This window comes from Vulpes vulpes, chromosome 10 (assembly GCF_048418805.1).
Source record: "Vulpes vulpes isolate BD-2025 chromosome 10, VulVul3, whole genome shotgun sequence".
In the NCBI taxonomy this organism is placed as follows: Eukaryota; Metazoa; Chordata; class Mammalia; order Carnivora; family Canidae; genus Vulpes; species Vulpes vulpes.
In genome coordinates, this window is record NC_132789.1 from 51,494,588 (window position 1) to 51,516,646 (window position 22,059).

Genomic DNA, 22,059 nt, shown 5'->3' on the forward strand with positions numbered 1-22,059 from the left:
TAATTTGCTCTATTCTCTCCAGCTTCATTCTTTTCCATAATTTATCTTCTATATCGCCCATTTGTTCCTCTCCTTCTTTCACTCTCATTTTTATTACATCCAGTCAGTTTTGCATATCAGTTATAGTATTTTTAGATTTCATCCTGACTAGTATTTAGGTCCTCTATCTCTGCAGCAAGGGTTTCCCTGGTGTCTTCTATGCTTCTTTCAAGCCCAGATAGTATTCTCATGACTGTTTCTCTAAATTCTTCTTCAGTTATATTGCTTATAACTGTTTTGAGAAAATCCCTGGTTGTGATTTCTTCTTGACCTTTCCTTTGGGGGAGAATTCCTCTGCCTTGTTATTCGGCATGTTTTATGTTCCTATGAGTAATGCTATATTAAGAAGGTGTCATACACTGTTCAGCACTTCAGGAAGTGTTTCTGCTGTATGCTACGTGCACTCTGCTGTTACATATTGGCTCCTCCTTCCCACAGTCAGTCCTCTGCAGAGTGCCACCTTTTTTGCAGTGGGGAGTATTTGTACATTAACTAGATGTGCTTTGATTTGTTTCTTAAAATAAGCCTGGAATAAAGAAACGGCAAAAAAGCCTGATCCACAAAAAAAGAGAAAGGAGAAAGAATGAAAACAAACAAAACACTGTAATCCCAATTCCAAAGGAAACAGCAACAACAAAAAAGATGAAAGAAAAAGAAAAGAAAGAAAACCTGATCCTATTTACACCAGAACTGAAGTTGATACTTTGGAGCCCTCTATGGTCAGTAGACATGTCACTTGCAGGGGGCCTATGTTGGTCTTCTGAGGGAGAGGCCCACTGTGCAGGCTCACAGTCAGCTGCCCTAGGTAACATGCCCCTCAAGGTCCAGGAGGCAGTGTTGGGTGCAAGTGCCTCTGCCTCCATTGGAGGCACGGTTTTTCTCTCTGACGTCTGACCACGTTGGTGGGATGGGGGTGGGGAGTTGAGGTGGGGAGGAGGGGAATAGTGATGTCACCCCACTCTCTGGTTTGGAGGAGGTGATATTGCACCCACCGCTGTTCAAGAAGCCCTCACAGGAAGCAAATAATCTCCCCTCCTGTGTCCCAGGTCTATATCAGATCCTTGCCCTCACTCCATCTGTGCTCAGGCTGGGGACACACCTGGTGCCAGAGCTGTCCATTTTATGTCAGACCCATAGCCATAATTCAAATCTCCACATCATAAAGGACCTGGAACACCCTGGACCTACTGCCTTCCCAAAGAGGGGAGCCTCACCACCTTGAGAATTAAGATTTTTTTAAAAATCTGTTCTTAGGGTTAGTGTAGGAGAAAACATAGGGAGTTCCTTGCTCACTGTATAGAATATGATAACTGCTCACTAAATACCAGTTCTGACCAGCATTATTTACTCAGTTCTATAGGGGAAACCAATGACTCATGGAGGAAAACATGGAGTGACACTCAGAATTGTAACCGAGAGGGTCCCACGTGCAACCTCTCTCCACAACTGCCACCCCATGTGCTACATGCAGAGCTGGTGCTGGGCCATGTAAGGGAAAGAGGATCCAGAGTCTCTGGTCTGAGGCCAGAGAGGATGGGAAAGTATCCACAGAACTCAGAAAGTTGAGAGGCATGGGTAAAGTGGTTACGTGTCCTGGGGTTTGGAGAAGAGCCAAGGATTAAGGGGAAAAAAGGAAAGAAATCTGACAACACAGGTTGTGTAATGCATCTCCTGTTGCAAGGTCAGTCACAGGAGGAGGGCATAGGAATAATAAGGTAGATAGTGAGAAACAGAGCAGAAGAGGGAGGCCCCTCAAATGCTGCCTTCCAAAGAACTCCTCATGAAAACATCTTGGTCTCCATTTTGAATTATGAGCTTGGAGTGGGTTTGGAGGGAGAAAATCAGGAACAAAGTAAGGGCGAGAAGTTAAATTGTTCTCCTCAAAAAAAATCGTCCTCCTTAGATGCATATCCACATGATCTCCATGAGCTGTAGCCCCCACCCATCTCCCAAGCACTCTTCACCTGGTGAACTCCTACTCACCCTTCAGGGTCCTATTCTTGTTTGTAGTTTTCTCCTTCCCTGGATGGGCCCAGCCCACTATTCACTCTTTCAGTTCAGGCCTTACCAAGTTTCCCTGTACTGCCTTAGTTTTCTGCCTTGACCTCCCAGAGCGTGAGCTCAGGAAGCATTTGCTGAGTGCATCAGTGACTGAATGAATGAGCATTCCTGGGAGGAACTTGGGAAAGGAATGTTTACCCCTGTTACAGAAGGAGAATCTGAGGCACAGAGAGTGTGATTGCCTGGCTTCATATGTCCTGAGCCAGCCCTGAGGCTGGGCCTCCTGAGTGTGAGGCCAGTGCTCTGCCTGCCGGCACAGTCAGCCCAGAACACAAGTGAATGGTGGACTGGGATAAGTGTGGGGAACAGTGCAGAAGCAGCTGGGGCAGACAGTATGGAGGCCCCCTGATTCTACTCTCATTTGACCCTCTCAAAGGCGACTTTCCTCTGGCCACATCACGTTAGCTCCCCATAAGTGTTCTTTTCTCAGAAATGGGATAACCATTAACCCAAGCACACCTCCTGGACATTTGGTAAACTAGGCTGTACATTTTTTGCAGTCACGGTTCGTGTCTGTTTTGCTGGCCACTGTGGCCTGGCACGTAGCTCACCCACAGGCACAAAGTAGGTGCTCCTGAAATAATTGATGAATAACAGGGAGAAGGGCAAAGGGGAATGTGCCATGGTTTTAAATTATCACTGTCTGTTCAGAAGGTTTCCTTCCTACCGATTCCTAAGGTGGATCCTCTCAGTTAATGAACTCTGGAATCCCAGTCTAAGCTCTGCCCTGGTGTTTCGCTCCCCCTCCAGGTGGGCAGGGCCATCCTCCCCTGATTGACTAGGCCAGGTGGTCAGAGGATTTGTGATCCTCAGGGAGAGTCAGTGACCCAGCAGACCCTGAACATGAGTGTCTCTGTACTGAGCCTCACCAGATCCCTGGACACTGTGTCTGGGCTCCTGCAGGTGGCCTTCCTGCTAGGCCTGGCTCTGCTGCTGCTCAAGGCCGCACAGCTCTACCAGCGCAGGCAGTGGCTGCTCAAAGCTGTCCAGCAGTTCCCGTCCCCTCCTTCCCACTGGCTCTTCGGGCACAAGCAGGAGGTAGGAAGGGGCTGTACTGGGGAGAGGGAGGGCTGGGTGGGCTGGTGAAGGCAGCAACTACCTACCCAACGTCTGTTTTGTGCCAGCACTAGCTGTGTGGGAGAGGTGCCCAGGGCAAGGAGAAGCCCACGTATAGAGGGGCTCACCAATGGTTTATGGATTCAACAAGTAGTCCGAGTCAACTGGGGAGTTGTAGTCAACTGACTCAAGGAACCCAAGGACATCTTGGTAAATGATGATTTGATGGATGAACAAAGCATGAGGAAGGGCTTTTAATATCCAATCTGGAGTTCCCAAATCTTCCGCAGAGACTTGGGCTTCCTTCCATCAGAGCATTAGTATCCTCTACTGTCAGGGCCTCTTAAATCTGTCAGTTAGCAAAATAATATATATAATTTAAATTTTAAAATGTCATCCAGGGAGGGGTAAGATGGCGGAAGAGTAGGGTCCCCAAGTCACCTGTCCCCACCAGATTACCTAGATAACCTTCAAATCATCCTGAAAGTCTACGAATTCTGCCTGAGATTTAAAGAGAGAACAGCTGGAATGCTACAGTAAGAAGAGTCCGCACTTCTATCAGGTAGGAAGACGGGGAAAAAGAAATAAAGAAACAAAAGGCATCACAGGGGAGGGGCCCTGCGAGGAGCCGGGCTGAGGCCGGGGCGAGTGTCCCCAGGACAGGAGAGCCCCGTCCCGGAGGAGCAGGAGCTGCACCGACCTTCCTGGGCGGAAAGGCGCCCGCAGGGAGTTAGAGCAGGACCCAGGAGGGCGGGGATGCCCTCGGGCTCCCTGGGACACTAACAGACACCTGCGCCCCAGGGAGAGCACGCGACACCCCGGGCGGAGCTCCCTAAAGGGCTGCAGCGCGCCAGGCTGTACTCGGGAGCAGCCTGAGGTGGCAGAGGCAGAGGCTCCGCGGAGGGGGCTGCGGGGCGGGAGCGCGAATCCAACAGCGCAGGCTCCGGGGCACAGGGCGCCGGGACACAGCCCAGGATCCGGCCTCCCCCAGGGACAGGCAGAGGCCGGGAGGGCCCAGGACAGCGAGGACGCTCCTGCCCCGAGCTGAGCAGATCAGCGGCCCCGCCCCGGAGCCTCCAGGCCCTGCAGACGGAGAGCCCCGGAGGTACTGTGGGCGCTGAATCCAGGGCTCCAGAGCTGCCGCCGCCACTGGAGTTGTTCCTCCTGGGGCCTCACGGGGTAAACAACCCCCACTGAGCCCTGCACCAGGCAGGGGGCAGAGCAGCTCCCTCAAGTGCTGACACCTTGGCACAGCAGCACAGGAGGCCCCTCGCCCAGAAGACCAGCGAGACGGACAGGGGAAAAACAAATTATTGACCAAGCAGCACTGGAAAGTTCCCGGGGAAGTCGAGGGGCTTACACTATACAGAATCAGAGGATGCTCCCCCTTGTTTTTTGTTTTGTTTTGTTTTGTTTTTGTATTTCTGTTTGCTACCCCCCCCCATTTTTTTCTTCTTTTTTTTTCTTTTCTTCCTTTTTTCTTTTTTTATTTTTCTTTCCTTCTTTCTCTTCTCTTTTTCTCCTTTTGCCAATACAACTTGTTTTTGGCCACTCTGCACTGAGCAAAATGACTAGAAGGAAAACCTCACCTCAAAAGAAAATCAGAAACAGTCCTCTCTCCCACAGAGTTACAAAATTTGGATTACAATGCAATGTCAGAAAGCCAATTCAGAAGCACTATTATAAAGTTACTGGTGGCTCTAGAAAAAAAGCATAAACAACTCAAGAGACTTCACGAATGAGAATTTAGATCTAATCAGGCAGAAATTAAAAATCAATTGAATGAGATGCAATCCAAACTAGAGGTACTAACGATGAGGGTTAACGAGGTGGAAGAACGAGTGAGTGACATAGAAGACAAGTTGATGGCAAAGAGGGAAACTAAGGAAAAAAGAGACAAACAATTAAAAGATCATGAGGATAGATTAAGGGAAATAAGTAACAGCCTGAGGAAGAAAAATCTACATTTAATTGGGCTTCCCGAGGGCACCTAAAGGGCCAGAGGGCCAGAATATGTATTTCAACAAATCATAGCTGAAAACTTTCCTAATCTGGGAAGGGAAACAGGCATTCAGATCCAGGAAATAGAGAGATTTCCCCCCACCCCTAAAATCAATAAAAACCATTCAACACCTCGGCATTTAATAGTGAAGCTTGCAAATTCCAAAGATAAAGAGAAGATCCTTAAAGCAGCAAGAAACAAGAAATCCCTAACTTAAATAGGGAGGAATATCAGATTAACAGCAGACCCCTCCACAGAGACCTGGCAGGCCAGAAAGGGCTGGCAGGATATATTCAGGGTCCTAAATGAGAAGAACATGCAACCAAGAATACTTTATCCAGCAAGGGCTCTCATTCAAAACGGAGGGAGAGATAAAGAGCTTCCAAGACAGGCAGGAACTGAAAGAATATGTGACCTCCAAACCAGCTCTGAAAGAAATTTTAAGGGGGACTCTTAAAATTCCCCTTTAAGAAGAAGTCCAATGGGACAATCCACAAAAACAGGGACTGAATAGATATCACAATGACACTAAACTCATATCTGTCAATAGTAACTCTGAACGTGAATGGGCTTAATGACCCCATCAAAAGGCGCAGTGTGTCAGACTGGATAAAAAAGCAGGACCCATCTATTTGCTGTCTGAAAGAGACTCATTTTAGACAGAAGGACACCTACAGCCTGAAAATCAAAGGCTGGAGAACCATTTACCATTCAAATGGTCCTCAAAAGAAAGCAGGGCTAGCCATCCTTATATCAGATAAACTAAAATTTACCCCGAAGACTGTAGTGAGAGATGAAGAGGGACACTATATCATACTTAAAGGATCTATCCAACAAGAGGACTTAACAATCCTCAATATATATGCCCCGAATGTGGGAGCTGCCAAATATATCAATCAATTAATAACCAAAGTTAAGACATACTTAGATAATAATACACTTATACTTGGTGACTTCAATCTAGTGCTTTCTACACTCAATAGGTATTCTAAGCACAACATCCCCCAAAGAAACAAGAGCTTTAAATGGTACACTGGACCAGATGGATTTCACAGATATCTACAGACCTTTACGTCCAAACACTACTGAATACACATTCTTCTCAAGTGCACATGGAGCTTTCTCCTGAATAGACCACATACTGGGTCACAAATCAGGTCTTAACCGATACCAAAAGATTGGGATCATCCCCTGTGTATTCTCAGACCATAATGCCTTGAAATTAGAACTAAATCACAACAAGAAGTATAGACGGACCTCAAAAACGTGGAGGTTAAGACCCATCCTGCTAAAAGATGAAAGGGTCAACCAGGAAATTAAGGAAGAATTTAAAAGATTCATGGAAACTAATAAGAATGAAGATAGAACCGTTCAAAATCTTTGGGATACAGCAAAAGCAGTCCTGAGGGGGAAATACATCGCAATACAAGCATCCATCCAAAAACCGGAAAGAACTCAAATACAACAGCTAACCTTACACCTAAAGGAGCTAGAGAAAATTCAGCAAATAGATCCTACACCCGGCAGAAGAAGAGACTTAATAAAGATTCGAGCAGAACTCAACGAAACCGAGACCACAAGAACTGTGGAACAGATCAACAAAACCAGGAGCTGGTTCTTTGAAAGAATTAATAAGATAGATAAACCATTAGCCAACCTTATTAAAAAGAAGAGAGAGAAGACTCAAATTAATAAAATCATGAATGACAAAGGAGAGATGACTACCAACACCAAGGAAATACAAACAATCTTAAAAACATATTATGAACAGCTATACGCCAATAAATTAGGCAATCTAGAAGAAATGGATGCATTTCTGGGAAGCCACAAACTTCAAAAAACTGGAACAGGAAGAAATCGAAAACCTGAAGAGGTCAATAACCAGGGTGGAAATTGAAGCAGTCATCCAAAACCTCCCAACACACGAAAATCCAGGGCCAGATGGCTTCCCTGGGAATTGTGCAAACGTTTATGAAGAAACCATACCTAGTCTACTAAAGCTGTTTAGAAAGATAGAAAGAGATTGAGTACTTCCAAATTCCTTCTATGAGGCCAGCATCACCTTAATACCAAAACCAGACAAAGACCCCACCAAAAAGGAGAATTATAGACCAATATCCCTGATGAACATGGATGCAAAAATTCTCAGCAAGATACTAGCCAATAGGATCCAGGAGTACATTAAGAAGATTATTCACAATGACCAAGTGGGATTTCTCCCCGGGATGCAAGGCTGGTTCAACACTCATAAAACAATCAATGTGATCCATAATATCAGCAAGAGAAAAAAAACAAGAAACATATGATCCTCTCATTAGATGCAGAGAAAGCATTTGACAAAATACAGCATCCATTCCTGATCAAAACTCTTCAGAGTGTAGGGATAGAGGGAACATTCCTCAACATCTTAAAAGCCATCTATGAAAAGCCCACAGCAAATATCATTCTCAATGGGGAAGCACTGGGAGCCTTTCCCCTAAGATCAGGAACAAGACAGAGATGGACACTCTCACCACTGTATTCAACATACTACTGGAAGCCCTAGCCTCAGCAATCAGACAACAAAAAAGACATAAAAGGCATTCAAATTGTCAAGGAAGAAGTCAAACTCTCCCTCTTCGCCAATGACATGATACTCTACATAGAAAACCAAAAGACATCACCCCAAGAATGCTAGAACTCATACAGCAATTTGGCAGTGTTTCAGGATACAAAATTAATGCCCAGAAGTTAGTGGCATTTCTATACACTGAGACTGAAGAAAGAGAAATTAAGGAGTCAATCCCATTTACAATTGCATCCAAAAGCATAAGATACCGAGGAATAAACCTAACCAAAGAGGTAAAGGATCTATACCCTAAAAACTATAGAACACTTCTGAAAGAAATTGAGGGAGACACAAAGAGATGGAAAGATATTCCATGCTCATGGATTGGCAGAATTAATATTGTGAAAATGTCAATGTTACCCAGGGCAATTTACACGTTTAATGCAATCCCGATCAAAATACCATGGACTTTCTTCAGAGAGTTAGAATAAATTATTTTAAGATTTGTGTGAAATCAGTAAAGACCCCGAAAAGCCAGGGGAATTTTAAAAAAGAAAATTATAGCTGGGGGCATCACAATGCCAGATTTCAGGTTGTACCACATAGCTGTGGTCATCAAGACAATTTGGTACTGGCACAAAAACAAACACATAGATCAATGGAACAGAATAGAGAATCCAGAAATGGACCCTAAACTTTATGGTCAACTAATATTCGACAAAGGAGGAAAGACTATCCACTGGAAGAAAGACAGTCTCTTCAATAAATGGTGCTGGGAAAATTGGACATCCACATGCAGAAGAATGAAACTAGACCACTGTCTTGCACCATACACAAAGATAAACTCAAAATGGATGAAAGGTCTAAATGTGAGACAAGATTCCATCAAAATCCTAGAGGAGAACAATGCAAAACCCTTTTTGAACTCGGCCACAGTAACTTCTTGCAAGATACATCCACGAAGGCAAAAGAAACAAAAGCAAAAATGAACTATTGGGACTTCATCAAGATAAGAAGCTTTTGCACAGCAAAGTATACAGTCAACAAAGCTAAAACCTACAGAATGGGAGAAGATATTTGCAAATGACGTATCAGATAAAGGGCTGTTTTCCAAGATGTATAAAGAACTTATTAAACTCAACACCAAAGAAACAAACAATCCAATCATGAAATGGGCAAAAGACATGAACAGAAATCTCACAGAGGAAGACATAGACATGGCCAACATACACATGAGGAAATGCTCTGCATCACTTGCCATCAGGGAAATACAAATCAAAACCACAATGAGATCCCACCTCACACCAGTGAGAATGGGGAAAATTAAAAAGGCAAGAAACTACAAATGTTGTAGAAGATGTGGAGAAAAGGGAACCCTCTTGCACTGTTGGTGGGAATGTGAACTCGTGCAGCCACTCTGGAAATCTGTGTGGAGGTTCCGCAAAGAGTTAGAAATAGATCTGCCCTAAGACCCAGCAACTGCACTGCTGGGGATTTACCCCAAAGATACAGATGCAATGAAACGCCGGGACACCTGCACCCCGATGTTTCTACAGCAATGTCCATAATAGCCAAACTGTGGAAGAAGCCTCAATGTCCATCGAAAGATGAATGAATAAAGAAGATGTGCTTTATGTATACAATGGAATATTACTCAGGCATTAGAAACAAGAAATACCCACCATTTGCTTCGACATGGATGGGACTGGAGGTTATTATGCTGAGTTAAATAAGTCAATCGGAGAAGGACAAACATTGTATGATCTCATTCATTTGGGGAATATAAATAATAGTGAAAGGGGATAAAGGGGAAAGGAGAAAAACTAAGTGGGAAATATCAGAAAGGGAGACAGAACATGGAAGACTCCTAACCCTGGGAAACGAACTAGAGGTGGTGGAAGGGGAGGAGGGCGGGTTTGGGGGTGACTGGGTGGCAGGCACTGAAGTGGGCACTTAATGGGATGAGCACTGGGTGTTATTCGGTATGTTGACAAATTAGACACCAAGAAAAAATAAATTTATATAAAAAAATAAATTATATGAATTAAATTGTAATCCATTTTATGCTACAAATAAGTAAAATTATATTGCAAATTTCTTACCGAGTGATAAAAGTTGTCATAAATTTTTTATGCAAATGTTGCACTAATGACTTCCTGAAGTTTTGTACACCATGGAGTCAATCCCTGATAAGTTTCTGTAGGCAGTTGATTGTGAAGGCTGCTAATTCTACTCAACAATGGGACAGAATCTGACCTGTGGACAAACCTTGGACAGCCCAGAAAGTCTGTATCAGAGGCAATGTCATAAGAAACAGATCTGAATACTTAGTTCTTCTGGTAGATCAAGAACTCTCCCCCTATGCCCAACCTGCCCTTTCCCCTGGCACTAGTCCTGGAACCGGAAGGTTCTATTGATTTATCTTTCTTTTGGTGACAGTTGCAAAAAGAAGACGAGCTGCAGCTGCTACTGAAATGGATAGAGGACTTCCCATGTGCATTTTCTCGCTGGATATGGGGCACAGAGGCAGAGATCATGATCTATGATCCTGACTACATGAAACTGATCCTGGGGCGATCTGGTGAGAGGACACCCTCATACCTGTTGAAGCAGCTCTTCCCTCTTGGACACATGCCCAGGGGTCTGTGAAATTGCAGAAACCATGAGAGGCTCAGCCCTCAATACCTGACCCTCTATTAACCATCCCCCCCACCCTGTCCCAGAAGCCAGATGAAGGCCAGATAATTCTTTAACTGAATGCTGAAAGAGCTGTGTTGGGCTACTTTTTTCTTTTCCTTTCCTTTCCTTTCTTTTTTCCCTGGCTTTTCTCTTTTCTAATCTTTCCTGTTGTATTCTGCTCCTTTCTTTTCTTTTCTTTCTTTCTTTTTTTTTGCTCCTTTCTTTTCTGTAATTTTCTTCTTCCTTCCTTCCTGCCTGCCAGCCTTCTTTCCTTCCTTTCTTAACCAAACTGAGATGATTGCAGAACTGAAAGACAGTTTCTCATACAAGAGAGCTTGGATTTGGCACTTCTAACTATTGCCTGTGCTGGGTAATGGGATGCCTAAGACTCAACAACTCACAGAAAAGAACTCAGAAATTCTGTCTTTTCTTTGACACTAAAAGAAAGCCTTTGTCTCTGTCCAATCCACCTACCTGGTCTAGTGGGGCTCTGCTGTGGGACACTGAGTCTGCCTTCTTGAACCAACATTCACTATCAGGAAAGAAAAAGAGTACAGGTTCAGAGGCAAGTAGGAAGTGGCTTGACACAAAATGCCGGCTGACAAGCATCAGCAAGGGATGGGGGCCAAAGATCTAGACCGCAGCTGCCTTTGGGACCAGCTGAATTCCTTGGTCACCACCAGTTTGCTGTCATGTCCTTCTTACTTTTCAGACCCAAAATCTGATGGCTCCTACAGACTCATGGCTCCCTGGATAGGTAAGTATGTTTAACCAGGACTATGGTCCACCGTCTGCTTAGGTTTGCCAGCAACAGTCCATTTGGCCCAGACTAACAAGATGAGACCAGCACCACAGTGACTCCACTCAACTCTGAATTGAGCCCCCTTCTCTCCTTCTGATAAAACCCTCACCCCCTCCGAATGGTGGTGGAGCCCTCCTGTAGCTCAGCTTCTCCCACATTGCTTCTCAGCCCTCACCAACGAACTCAGCCGACTTCTGACAGAAGTCCTTGTACAACCCATCCCCTGCTCTGTTTCAACCTCCATGTCACAACTGTCATAACCACTTGCTGCCCTCAGGCTTTGGGAAGTCCCCTTCTTAACATGTACTGGCCTTTCCTGCTTTGCCAAGGATGCCCTTCTTCTGACACCCTGCGTTCCTCCCATATTGTCTCTGGATAACGCGGGGAAGGTCCCTTCCCACCCAACTCCCAAACACACTGTGGTCCAGGGTATGGTTTGCTCCTGCTGAATGGAGAGACATGGTCCCAGCACCGGCGGATGCTGACCCCGGCCTTCCACTATGACATCCTGAAGCCTTACGTGAGACTCATGGCTGACTCTGTCCAAGTGATGCTTGTAAGTTAAACCCTACCTCACCTGCACACTCACACCCACAGCACAGTTCACAAAGTCCATTCTCAGAAAGCTGTGTCCTTCAGAAATCCATTAGCATGGCCCCTGGAATCAGACACAGCCCTGCAATGAGACACAGCCCCCGGAAGATGGATGGGACGGGAAAGCACCTGGCACCCACTTTCATCCACTCTTTGCTCTCTACCCACAGAAGAGAGAAACATGGTGGAGATAGGGTCCATTCTCCTCCCACTTGCATGTCTTTGGCTTGGATAGGAAGAGTAGTCAATACCCTTGGAGAATAGGACAAGCTGCCTCTGGCTGCCCTGGGAAATAGCAGCTTCAGTGGCAGTGGGAACATCGGGGACATCCCAGATGTCACTCAGGTGGGCTCTGGGGTGGGACTGAAGAAGTCTGCATGGATCTTAGCCACTCCATGGAGAGAAATGCAAACCAGGTCTCAAACCCCAGAGCTGGGTCCTGCCAGTACATCATCTCTGAGCATGACCCTATTGCTCACTCACTGTACTCAGCTGACATTTGCTGAACAAGAGGAATTGACGTCCCAAACATTCCTTTCTCGGGACCCCCTAAACTGGCCCCTTGACCTTTATCTTGCCTTGACACTTTTTCCCTAAACTGGGACTTCATCTATTGCTCTGTGTAGGTCAGTCCCAGGGCAGAAAAGATTCCCCCTTTATCTCCTGAAAACAATGTTTCCAGTCTGCTAAAAGGTGATTATAACCATAATGTATCCCTAAGTCAGCCTCAAGAGATCATTCTTAATAAAAAAACAACAGTTTCTGAGAAAATACTAGACATATTTCCAAATATTCGGCTCTATGGTCCTAAATCGATGAAACACAACTGCTTTAGAAAGTGAGGACATGTTATCAGAATATGTGGAGCAGCAGAGAGAGCCTAGCCTCGTCAGCATGGGCCTTCCAGAGGAGTAGAGAAGGATCAATGTGTCCCCTCTACACAGGACAAGTGGGAGGAACTCCTCACCCAGAACTCACATCTGGAGATCTTTGAACATGTCTCCTTGATGACCTTGGACACCATTATGAAGTGTGCCTTCAGCTACCAGGGCAACCACCAGGCAGACAGGTCAGTGAAATGCATAGCGGCAGCGTCCTATTTCCTGCCAACTGGTGTGGGCTCATCTGGAGGTAGTTAGAGCAACCCAAAGAGCCACATTCTGCAGAGAGCCCCAGTCTGACACAGTCAAATTCAGCCCTACCAAACCTGCATTAAGCATTGACCCTGTTCCCCGCCTCAGAGAGAAGCCTGGCTGCCCAAGTCCCTCATAAATGCCTTGGTCTCCAGGGCATAAGACAGATGTGTCAGATGTCTAAGGTCAACTGCTCCAATGACTGAGGAAACCTCCACCCACAGCCCCACTCCACTCCAGTTCAGATGCCTCCCTCCACCTAGTCCCTTGGGCTTCATCCCCCTTCAGGAACTCCCAGGCCTACATTCAGGCCATTCAAGATATGAACAACCTGGTGTTTGCCCGGGTGAGGAATGTTTTCTACCAGAAAGACATCTTCTACTGGCTGACCTCTGAAGGCCGCAGGAACCACAAAGCCTGCCAGCTTGCCCATGAACACACAGGTTGGACTCTGCCCTCTGGGCACCTCCCCTCCTTCATTAGGCCCTACCTCAAGGGATGGGCTCTGACCCCTCAGGCAGAGGCCTGCCCCTCAGTGCCCCTCCATAAACTGGGACAAACCCACTTGGATTTTCCCCCGGTGCACCTGTTAGGGCCCACAGTGTTTGCAGGAAGTTACATGTGTCACAACATGGGTGAAGGTTAAATGAGCCCCCCCCCCGGGGCCAGCCACATACAAGCAGACCCTCCTTGGGCTGTGCTGTTGAGAGGAGGGCTTACATGCAAATACCTGGTGCTAGAGCTCTCACTCTGGCATGCCACCTATTGCCAGACTCCTCCTGAAACCCCTCGCACCATGAATTGGGCAAAGGGGGCAGGAGGGCTCCCTGGCTATGTCTGGGCACCCAGAACTCTCAACTCCGCCTGGAACACTGTTTGGGCAGACCGAGTGATCAAGCGGAGGAAGGCTCAGCTACAGGAGGAGGGAGAGCTGGAGAAGGTCAGGAACAAGAGGCACTTGGACTTCCTGGACATCCTCCTCTTTGCCAAAGTGAGTGTGGCAGGGGAGGCCTGAGCATTTGCCTACAGGTGGGGAGCAAGGGTGCAAACTCAAACTCTGCCCTCTCTCTGGGTCTTCCCAGATGGAGAATGGGAGGAGCTTGTCTGACAAGGACCTCCGTGCAGAAGTGGACACGTTCATGTTTGAGGGGCATGACACCACAGCCAGTGGCATCTCCTGGATCCTCTATGCTCTGGCCACACACCCTGAGCATCAGCAGAGATGCCGGGAGGAGATCCAGAGCCTTCTGAGAGATGGTTCCTCCATCACCTGGTGAGTGGTCATGAGACGGTAGGGCCCTACACCCTAACTAGAGGACACCCTGGTTGCTAGGGCCTATCCCGCACTTCAAGGCAGCTTTCTTTAGGGAGCACCTGGACCAGATGCCCTACACCACCATGTGCATCAAGGAGGCATTGCGACTCTATCCACCAGTTCCAACTGTTGCCAGAGAGCTCAGCAAGCCCATCACCTTCCCTGATGGACGCTCCTTGCCCAAAGGTATGGCCTTCACTACTCTCACTCTCTAAGCACTCAGTGGGTATATATGGGAGGTCTGAAATCCACATGTCCTGGGGCAGCTCTGAAGTTCTGTGGCCCCATTTTTTTCCACAGTAAGTGGGAATGAGGTTGTAGTTGGGTGAGGTTATAGGATCCTTGTCACAGAATCGGCCATATTCAAAGTTATAAAATAAATAGTGAAAGATATTATAGGGGAACGGAAGGAAAATGAGAGGAAAGAATTAGAAAGGGAGAGAAAATATGAGAGATTCATAACTGGGAAACAAACAAGGGGTAGTGGAAGGGGTGGTGGCAGGGGTATAGGGTGACTGGGTGAAGGGCACTGAGGAGGGCACTTGACAGGAGGAGCACTGGGTGTCATACCATATGTTGGCAAATCGAACTTCTATGAAAAAAGTACTAAAAAATAAAATAAATTGGAGTTCCCCTTTGTACTGAGAGAGAATATGCTCTATTTCTGTTTTTTTTTTCTACAAATAACATGAAAAGTGTATCTCAATCCTTAGACATAGAAGGAATCGAATCCTAAGTTTCTATCCTCTTCCACAACAAACATTCAATCTCCAAGGGTTCCATCATTTTATGATGCTGTATTATTCTCATTGATGGCACTCACATTTTGTGAGTTTAAGCTATATATATATCCTATTCCTGACTCCAGCAACACAACTCCTGAAGGATTTCTGTCTTCATTGATACCCTTTTAGGATATCATCCAGATTTGATGTAATTATAGGACAACTACTTGATGACAAATGCAAAAAACTATATACATGCCAGTTAAAATAATGACTCAGGGGCCCCAAGTGGCTCAGCACTGGTGTATATGTCTTGGCTTAGGTCATGATCCTGGGATCCTGGGATGGGGCTCCCTGCTCAGTGGGGAGTCTGCTTTTCCCTCTGAAACTCCCCTAGTCATGCACTCTCTCACTCTCTCAGGTAAATGCAGAAACATTTTTATATAAATAGTGATGACTCAGTACATTGCAACTTCTCTACAAGGAGATGTTGGCTTCAGGAAGGGGCTTCAGAAATAGCATACAATTCTAATACTCAAGATTTGATCACTAGAGAGGGAGAGCCCTGGGACAAGGAGAGTTCTCCTTCCACCCTTATGGGGTTGAGTTCATCAAGCATATCAGGAAACCCACTCTCATTCTTCAGATGGCCCACTACCGGGGAGCCCTCAGGTTGATGGAGAAAGCAGCTGGTGACCACATCTGAGGTCCCTGAATGGTCTACTCTACCTTTTAGCTCACCTCTGCTCTGAATCCCAGCCCTGCCACATCCCAACTGGGTGGTCATAGGCAAGTTGCTCAGCCTCTCTGAGGCTTAGGTGCTCATGTGAACAATGGGGATTGGGCCTTCCTTGGAGGGTTGTTGTGAGATGGATTAGTTAATGCATATTCCACAAGGGCTCATGGATGGTACTTGGTAAACGTGAGTTATCCCTTGAGCTGCTCTCTAATATATGCCTCTAGTTCTTTCTACTTCTCACCCTGGTCTGGATATCTACTAATCTGGGCACATGTGCTGTGCCATGCCTGCCCCACCTCTCCTGCTACGCTATCATTCCCCTCAGAATGATGAGAAGTGACTCTCATAGCAGCTGCCAAGCAGTGTGGGCAAACACCTGGCCCCGCAGGCAGGTATGACCATTCTTCTATCTTTTGCTCCACAGGATTCATAGTCTCGCTCTGCATTTATGCCCTTCACCACAACCCGAATGTGTGGCCAAACCCAGAGGTATGATGGCCTTGGGAGAACGGAATGGGGGAATATCTGCAGGTCAACCTCTCCTCCCATTTCATTTCTGGGTGTGTCCTGAGGTTGAGAGGAAGGAGAAGCTAGACCACATCTATCCGGGCCCTGGGGTTCCTCTGCAGGTATTTGACCCTTCCCGCTTTGCACCAGATGCCTCTCGACACAGCCATGCTTTCCTGCCCTTCTCAGGAGGATCAAGGTGAGGCACTTGTACTGGGATGGGAAGAGAGGGCTGTTTACTCGGGACATTCCTGATGTTTGAGACTTCCTACATTTCCATGGGTGTTGCAGATATGCCCTGACATGTTGGTGTGCTGGGAAAAAGGTGTTTGTCTCTATGTATGAAAGAAATTTGGTAATCACTGCAAGCTATGGAAACTTTGACCCATTTGTCTCACTCAGTCTCCAGCCACAATTCAGTGTCAGTGGCTATTCAATGGCTCGAGGCATTCTTGTGATTTCTTCACTTTATGAGGATGACTTTACAGTATTGGACATTCTCACGTGTAGTTTTTAACTGTTGTCAATTAGACATCAGGATGGAATGAAAAGATTTCTTTTGCACACATTCTTAAACAAGCCCCTCTCCCCACTCAACCCTCACACTGCACTGATGCCCAGGGACGTGTGTTTCCACCTCAGCTGCCTGCACGTCTGAAATATTTAAACTTGCAGAGGAAATTTCCTGCGATCTCTTAAGGGCCTCAGAAGTATTCAACTTGTGACTCTAGTATTTTTGCATCTATGCAAAAGAATTTTGGACTGCATGGAAATGATCATGAATGCTTCAAGTTTTCTTAGTTGTGAAATCATTACATATGGTGTGGGCTCTACATACCTGAATATTACACTTTGAGTCCAATCATCCAAAGAGCAAGTATGTAAAATGAGGACATTAAATGGCTTTTGAGAGAAAATCCACGGTTTTGTATATGTACATGAGAGGTGGCATTTGAAAGTTAATGGCATATGAAATAGAAAGCACACTTGAAATGGCTGTTCAGGTGCATGACTATTCTCCTGCGTGAAATCCTCCTGGGCTGCTGAAATTGTCCTACAAATAGTAACTTCTGTAAACTTTTTAAGTAGTTATTCGTAAAATGCATTTTAGCAAATACAAAAATTTTCAATCCTTCGAACTAAGTGAATCCACTCTCTAAAATGGGATTTAAGCAAACTATTCTCCAGATACTGGCTCCAGGATTTGGTAACTCCCTGGGATTGATTCCTTCCTGCTAGACATTGGTGCAAGTCATGTGGCTGCCAGTAGAGACAGGAGAGGGGTAGACAGCTCAATTCCTAGCTCAGAACTAATGGGAACTTTTGTTTATTCCTTTCTGCTTTCCTATTCAATTCAATAAACCTCATGCAATGTCTAAGACTAATTATTAAGCCTGACTCTGTGCCAAGGCTATGCTATGAGGTGGGATACTGTCCTTGCCTCAGGGAATTCACAGTCAAGAAATGGATGCCTCTACTCGAAAGACACATCATCCATTCATTCTTTCTTTCTCTCACTCATTTACTAATTGACCACACAGTAGTAAACTCTGTGTTTTCCATACAGAACTCCTGTAAGTGAAAGTGACGTGTCCTTGAGTAAAATACCATGTGATTCAGGGTCCAGGACTGAAGAGGCACAGCCAGTGGGGGGTCATAGGGGGCGCTGAGGGCAGACTGTCATTGCCCTTAGCCTTGGGCATTTGGCAGACAGAGGTGGAGGGAGGGCATTATCTGGGATAATCTCAGCAGTAAGTGAACTGGTATACCAGCTGGACAGGTGACATGTGACAGTGCAAACAACCCAGAGAGGGTTTTGATGCCAGGATGAGCCATGTGGACACGCTTACCTGTGATGGAAGACGTGGGAGGTTCTGAGTATGGGAGGGTGGGGCATCAGGAGAGGGACCAGAGGGTGGAGACAGAGAAGTCCAGGTGAAGTGGCAGCTGAGGGATGATAGGCAGGGACACTTCTGCAGTAGAATTGGAGATGACAGCAGCTGGTTGAATGAGGGGCCGAGGGGAAGGTAGGAGTCTGGACCCAAACTGGGAGGCAGATGGTGCAGCAGCTTGAGCATCCCTAAGGCTCTGCCCCTGCAGGAAGCTTCCCTGTTGGCTATCCTGACTTCCTTACCCAACTCCATCTTGTCATTTATATGAGGATCTGGATCCCTGTGTGCTCATGGTATATGGTTAGGACCTGAAGTGTGGCCCAGCCCACCCCCTCTGGTGCCCTGGTCTGGCTCCACATTGTGAAACCAGATACGGCTGGTGCAGAGAGCAAAGAACCCAATGATTAACTGTTGTAGTGATCACTTGACTTGGCTCTGAGGCTCAACGTGTTGACCCTCCTGTAACAGGGTTTCAGGCCTGCTGAGAGCAGAGGAAAGAGGAGGAGCTGATTCTGAAAGAGTGTAGGCTTTTGTCAGAGGTCAAGGGGAGAGTGTTAACAAAGCAAGGCTTGGGGTAGAGATGTGCATGTGTCCTGAGGGAAAGGATCAGGGCTGGGCCCATGCAGGCTGGCCCTGAATGGACGGTTCCTGGCAGGGGCTTTGAGGCCACTCCTCGTTTTCTTTTCCCTCCCTGACCCAGGAACTGCATCGGGCAGCACTTTGCCATGAACGAGTTGAAGGTGGCGGTGGCCCTGACCCTGCTCCGCTTTGAGCTGGCACCAGATCCCTTCAGGATCCCCGTTCCAACTCCAAGAATTGTGTTGATGTCCAAGAATGGGATCCACCTGCATCTCAGGAAGCTCCTCTAACCCTTGTAGGGACAAGGATGAGCGCCGAGGGCCTCCTGCCAGCCATTCTGTCTTCCTGTCAGTCTCTTCCTGTCAGTCTCTTCCTCTGCTGGCTTCTGCTCACATCCTGATTCCCGTCTGCCCACTTGCCAGCATTCCTGCTCTCCTGCTCTTGCACGTGAGATTGTGCTTCTCTGTCTCACCCTTTTCCAAGATTCCTTCTTGTTTGTCTGTTACCATTCTCCTACCGAGGTGTCACTCTGACTGTCGATGCAAATTGTGATTTCTTGCCTGTCCTTCAGGCTGTCTGTTGTTTCCCTGTCATTGTTCCTTGCTGCCTACTTGTCTGTTCCTATAATGTTTTCTCTTGCTGCTTTACCAAGTTACACAAACTTAGTTCCTTCAAAGAGCACAAATTGATAATCTTGTGTTTCAGGAGATCAGAAATCTGAAATGAGTCTCACTGGGTAGCAATGAAGGCATGTAGATGCTCAAAGGGATAATGTCTTCTCTTGCATTTTCTACCTTCTCAGAATCCACTCTTAGGGCTATCAATGGGGGGACTAATTGTCCTCATTTATCATGGAAATACACTTTTCTTCAATTCAACTGAGTCAGATGTTAACCATAACTATCAAATTTTTAGTGTAACATCTAGACTTGTTTAATTAAACAAGGGTACTCCAGCCAATCCAAGTGCACCCATAAAGCAAGACATGTCAGTCCACGTTTGGTCCACTTGGCATTCACACATTCCCTTATACCATACTTCGTCCCTAACTAAGTAAAATAAAGTCATGCTTCTACCAACTCAGCTCCCTATGAGTGAAACTGTGTAGTCCCCTTTCCCCAACAACAAAGGACAAGTTTTTGGAAGGTCTTCTCTCTTCTCCCCCAAATGCTGTACCGTAAATGCTATGACACAAACGTAACTACTAGTTTTACGTGTTACGTTTTACATGTAACACTTTTTACATGTGCAAGTTATAAGAAAAGGAAGGAAAAATCTGACGCACATATGTACACATGCATAATCATACTCATAACAAATAAGGGGAAAATGCTAGAAACCATTACACTCCTTATTTCTCTAACCTGTGACATAGCCCTCATTAGCACTTAAAACACCCTTATTCCATTACCCATTTCAGAGTTTATTTTCCCTCTAAAAGCACCTCAGCCAGTTTTGGGGTTTTTTTTGCCTTGTACAATGACCCAAACCTTCACTCTTGAAGGTTCTGGGTCATTACCAACCTTTCCTCAACTGGCCTGTGGCATTTTCCCCTTTAATGACAGGGCATGGTAGGTCTAAGAGATGCTGTAGTACTTTCTTCACTCCAAGTAACTCTTGTTTTTGTTGCCTTTGTTGCCTAGAAACTGCCACTTTCCCGATCGGTAATCATGATCAGTCTAGTACAGTCATTCCTCCTGATTCAGACCCATTAGGAGCCCAATGTGTGTGAGCTGAAGGCAGACGCTCACCCACTGAGCCACCTATGTGACCCTCAGTCTGAGAATTTTAATCCTCCACATTACTCTTTCCTTTTCCCGCTCTCCCCAGTACAACATGGATATCCAGTCACTCTTCTTATGCTCCTTAGTTTGACTAAAATGTTTTAAGGCATCAAATACATACTAACCAGAACTTTCCCTTTAACAAGCCTCTGATTGCCAGTATCACTGGTGATGTCCTTTGTATTGCAACATCAGGCTTAGTGTCCTAGGCTACCAGTGTCCTCTTTAACTTGGCAGTTAGAGGCATCACTGTCTTTCCAACTAATCCTCTTGAACCACCAATTCAAGAAACCCAGAGTCAATTCAGGGAACTCATTAACATTCTTCCTCTCTTAGAACCATTATTGGTATCAAAATTTATCTTAGAGTTCGACCAGAAAAAGAAAACAATTAGAAAAGAAGCTTCCCCGGGGTCAGAAAAAACAAAAACAAACAAAAAAAGAACAACGGGACAAACCCAGAAATACAATGTATCTAAGCTCCAATTCTGACCACCCAGTAGCTTTCTTATGTTCTCCCTGTGTTCTCACTGAGCAGCTTAAGGAAGAAAGGGGACAAGGGGACCAGGCAGTGCAGTTGAGGGGATGCCTGACTGAGTGAGGTCACAGCAGGGAAGGAAAGGGCAGAGAAAGGTCATGGTCAGGCAGCACCAATTGTCTGGGAAGTATCGGGCAAGGTAAGTTGGAGCCCGCTCAGCAATCCACGGGAGGAAGAAATTAAACACACTTGGGGTCATGGGATTTGTAGAGGAAAGATGATCAGGTCATGCACAGACTGGGAGGTTCCCAGAAGAGGCTGGTGGATAGATAGGACATGCATGGACCTCAGCTCCCCAAGCTCGAGTTGCAGGCTCCAGGAATCCTTCCCACATGGTGCCTGAGCTCTTTGCTCTCAGGAACCCTACTCTCTCTTGGGAATGTTGACACCCTCAGCTGTACCAAAATTTAGAGAAGTCAGGCTCACAGATGTTCAGGAAGCCGAGGAACAGTCCAAACCAGAGTGGGTAGCATAATGGAACTGGCGACCCAGGACACAACTTTGTCCAGGCTGCCTGTCTACTGCCTCAGAAATGTGAGTGAATGCCAGGCCCCTCCGGAGTCCACTGTACCAGCCAGGCCCTAAGTCTCTGGGCCCGGGAGAGAAGGGGCTACCCAGGCAGATCCTCAGAAAGTCCTCCTCTCCTCTTCCAGCCCCTCCTAGACAGTCATGGTCTTAGTCTCCTGTCCAGTCCCAGAGCTACCACTCTAAGCCCAAGCCACCCTCTTGCTGCTCCTACGTGAACTCGATAACCTGCTTCTACAGGTTCCTGTCATCAACCCTCCATCTATCCTGCCCTCACAGCGAGATGTCTTTCTATCCTGTAAAGCTGTTTTCCTGAGAGAGAGAGAGAGAGAGAGAGAGAGAGACAGACAGACAGACAGAACACCAGCTTGCCATGCAATGTAGAAATATGCTCAGTTGGGCCCCTGTTATGTCATTAGACTGTTTTGAGGACCTACTATGTGCAGGACATTGTCTAGATGTCTCAGGTCATGAGACAGACCTGTTCCTACCCTTTATTCTATGGGGAAGATCAATAAAACTAAACAATTAAGAAACATGAA

At 46.3% G+C, this 22,059-nt stretch overlaps 1 protein-coding gene across 2 annotated transcripts; it reads left to right on the forward strand.

Annotated features, from left to right (window-relative positions):
- The first annotated feature begins 2,757 nt into the window (after window positions 1-2,757).
- Window positions 2,758-22,059, forward strand: LOC112912763 (cytochrome P450 4A6-like). 2 transcript variants are annotated; one of them, XM_072724078.1, is made up of 12 exons: window positions 2,758-3,138; window positions 10,146-10,287; window positions 11,098-11,142; window positions 11,616-11,743; window positions 12,726-12,850; window positions 13,203-13,357; window positions 13,799-13,905; window positions 13,997-14,187; window positions 14,282-14,415; window positions 16,118-16,182; window positions 16,323-16,399; window positions 18,793-22,059. In XM_072724078.1, exons 1-12 carry the CDS (start codon window positions 2,944-2,946, stop codon window positions 18,959-18,961), a joined length of 1,533 nt encoding a protein of 510 aa, XP_072580179.1. In that variant the 5' UTR covers window positions 2,758-2,943; the 3' UTR covers window positions 18,962-22,059. The 2 variants fall into 2 exon arrangements, 1 of the variants encoding a protein (XP_072580179.1); XR_011994815.1 differs by having other exon boundaries at window positions 2,848-3,138; window positions 14,268-14,415.

What these genes read in the sequence shown, in the direction of transcription:
- LOC112912763 (XM_072724078.1), top strand. Translation starts at nt 2,944, where the DNA reads ATGAGTGTCTCTGTACTGAGCCTCACCAGATCCCTGGACACTGTGTCT. An exon ending in ACTCATGGCTCCCTGGATAG is followed by an intron (nt 11,143 to 11,615) that starts GTAAGTATGTTT and finishes ACTGTGGTCCAG; the next exon opens with GGTATGGTTTGCTCCTGCTG. An exon ending in GATGGTTCCTCCATCACCTG is followed by an intron (nt 14,188 to 14,281) that starts GTGAGTGGTCAT and finishes AGCTTTCTTTAG; the next exon opens with GGAGCACCTGGACCAGATGC.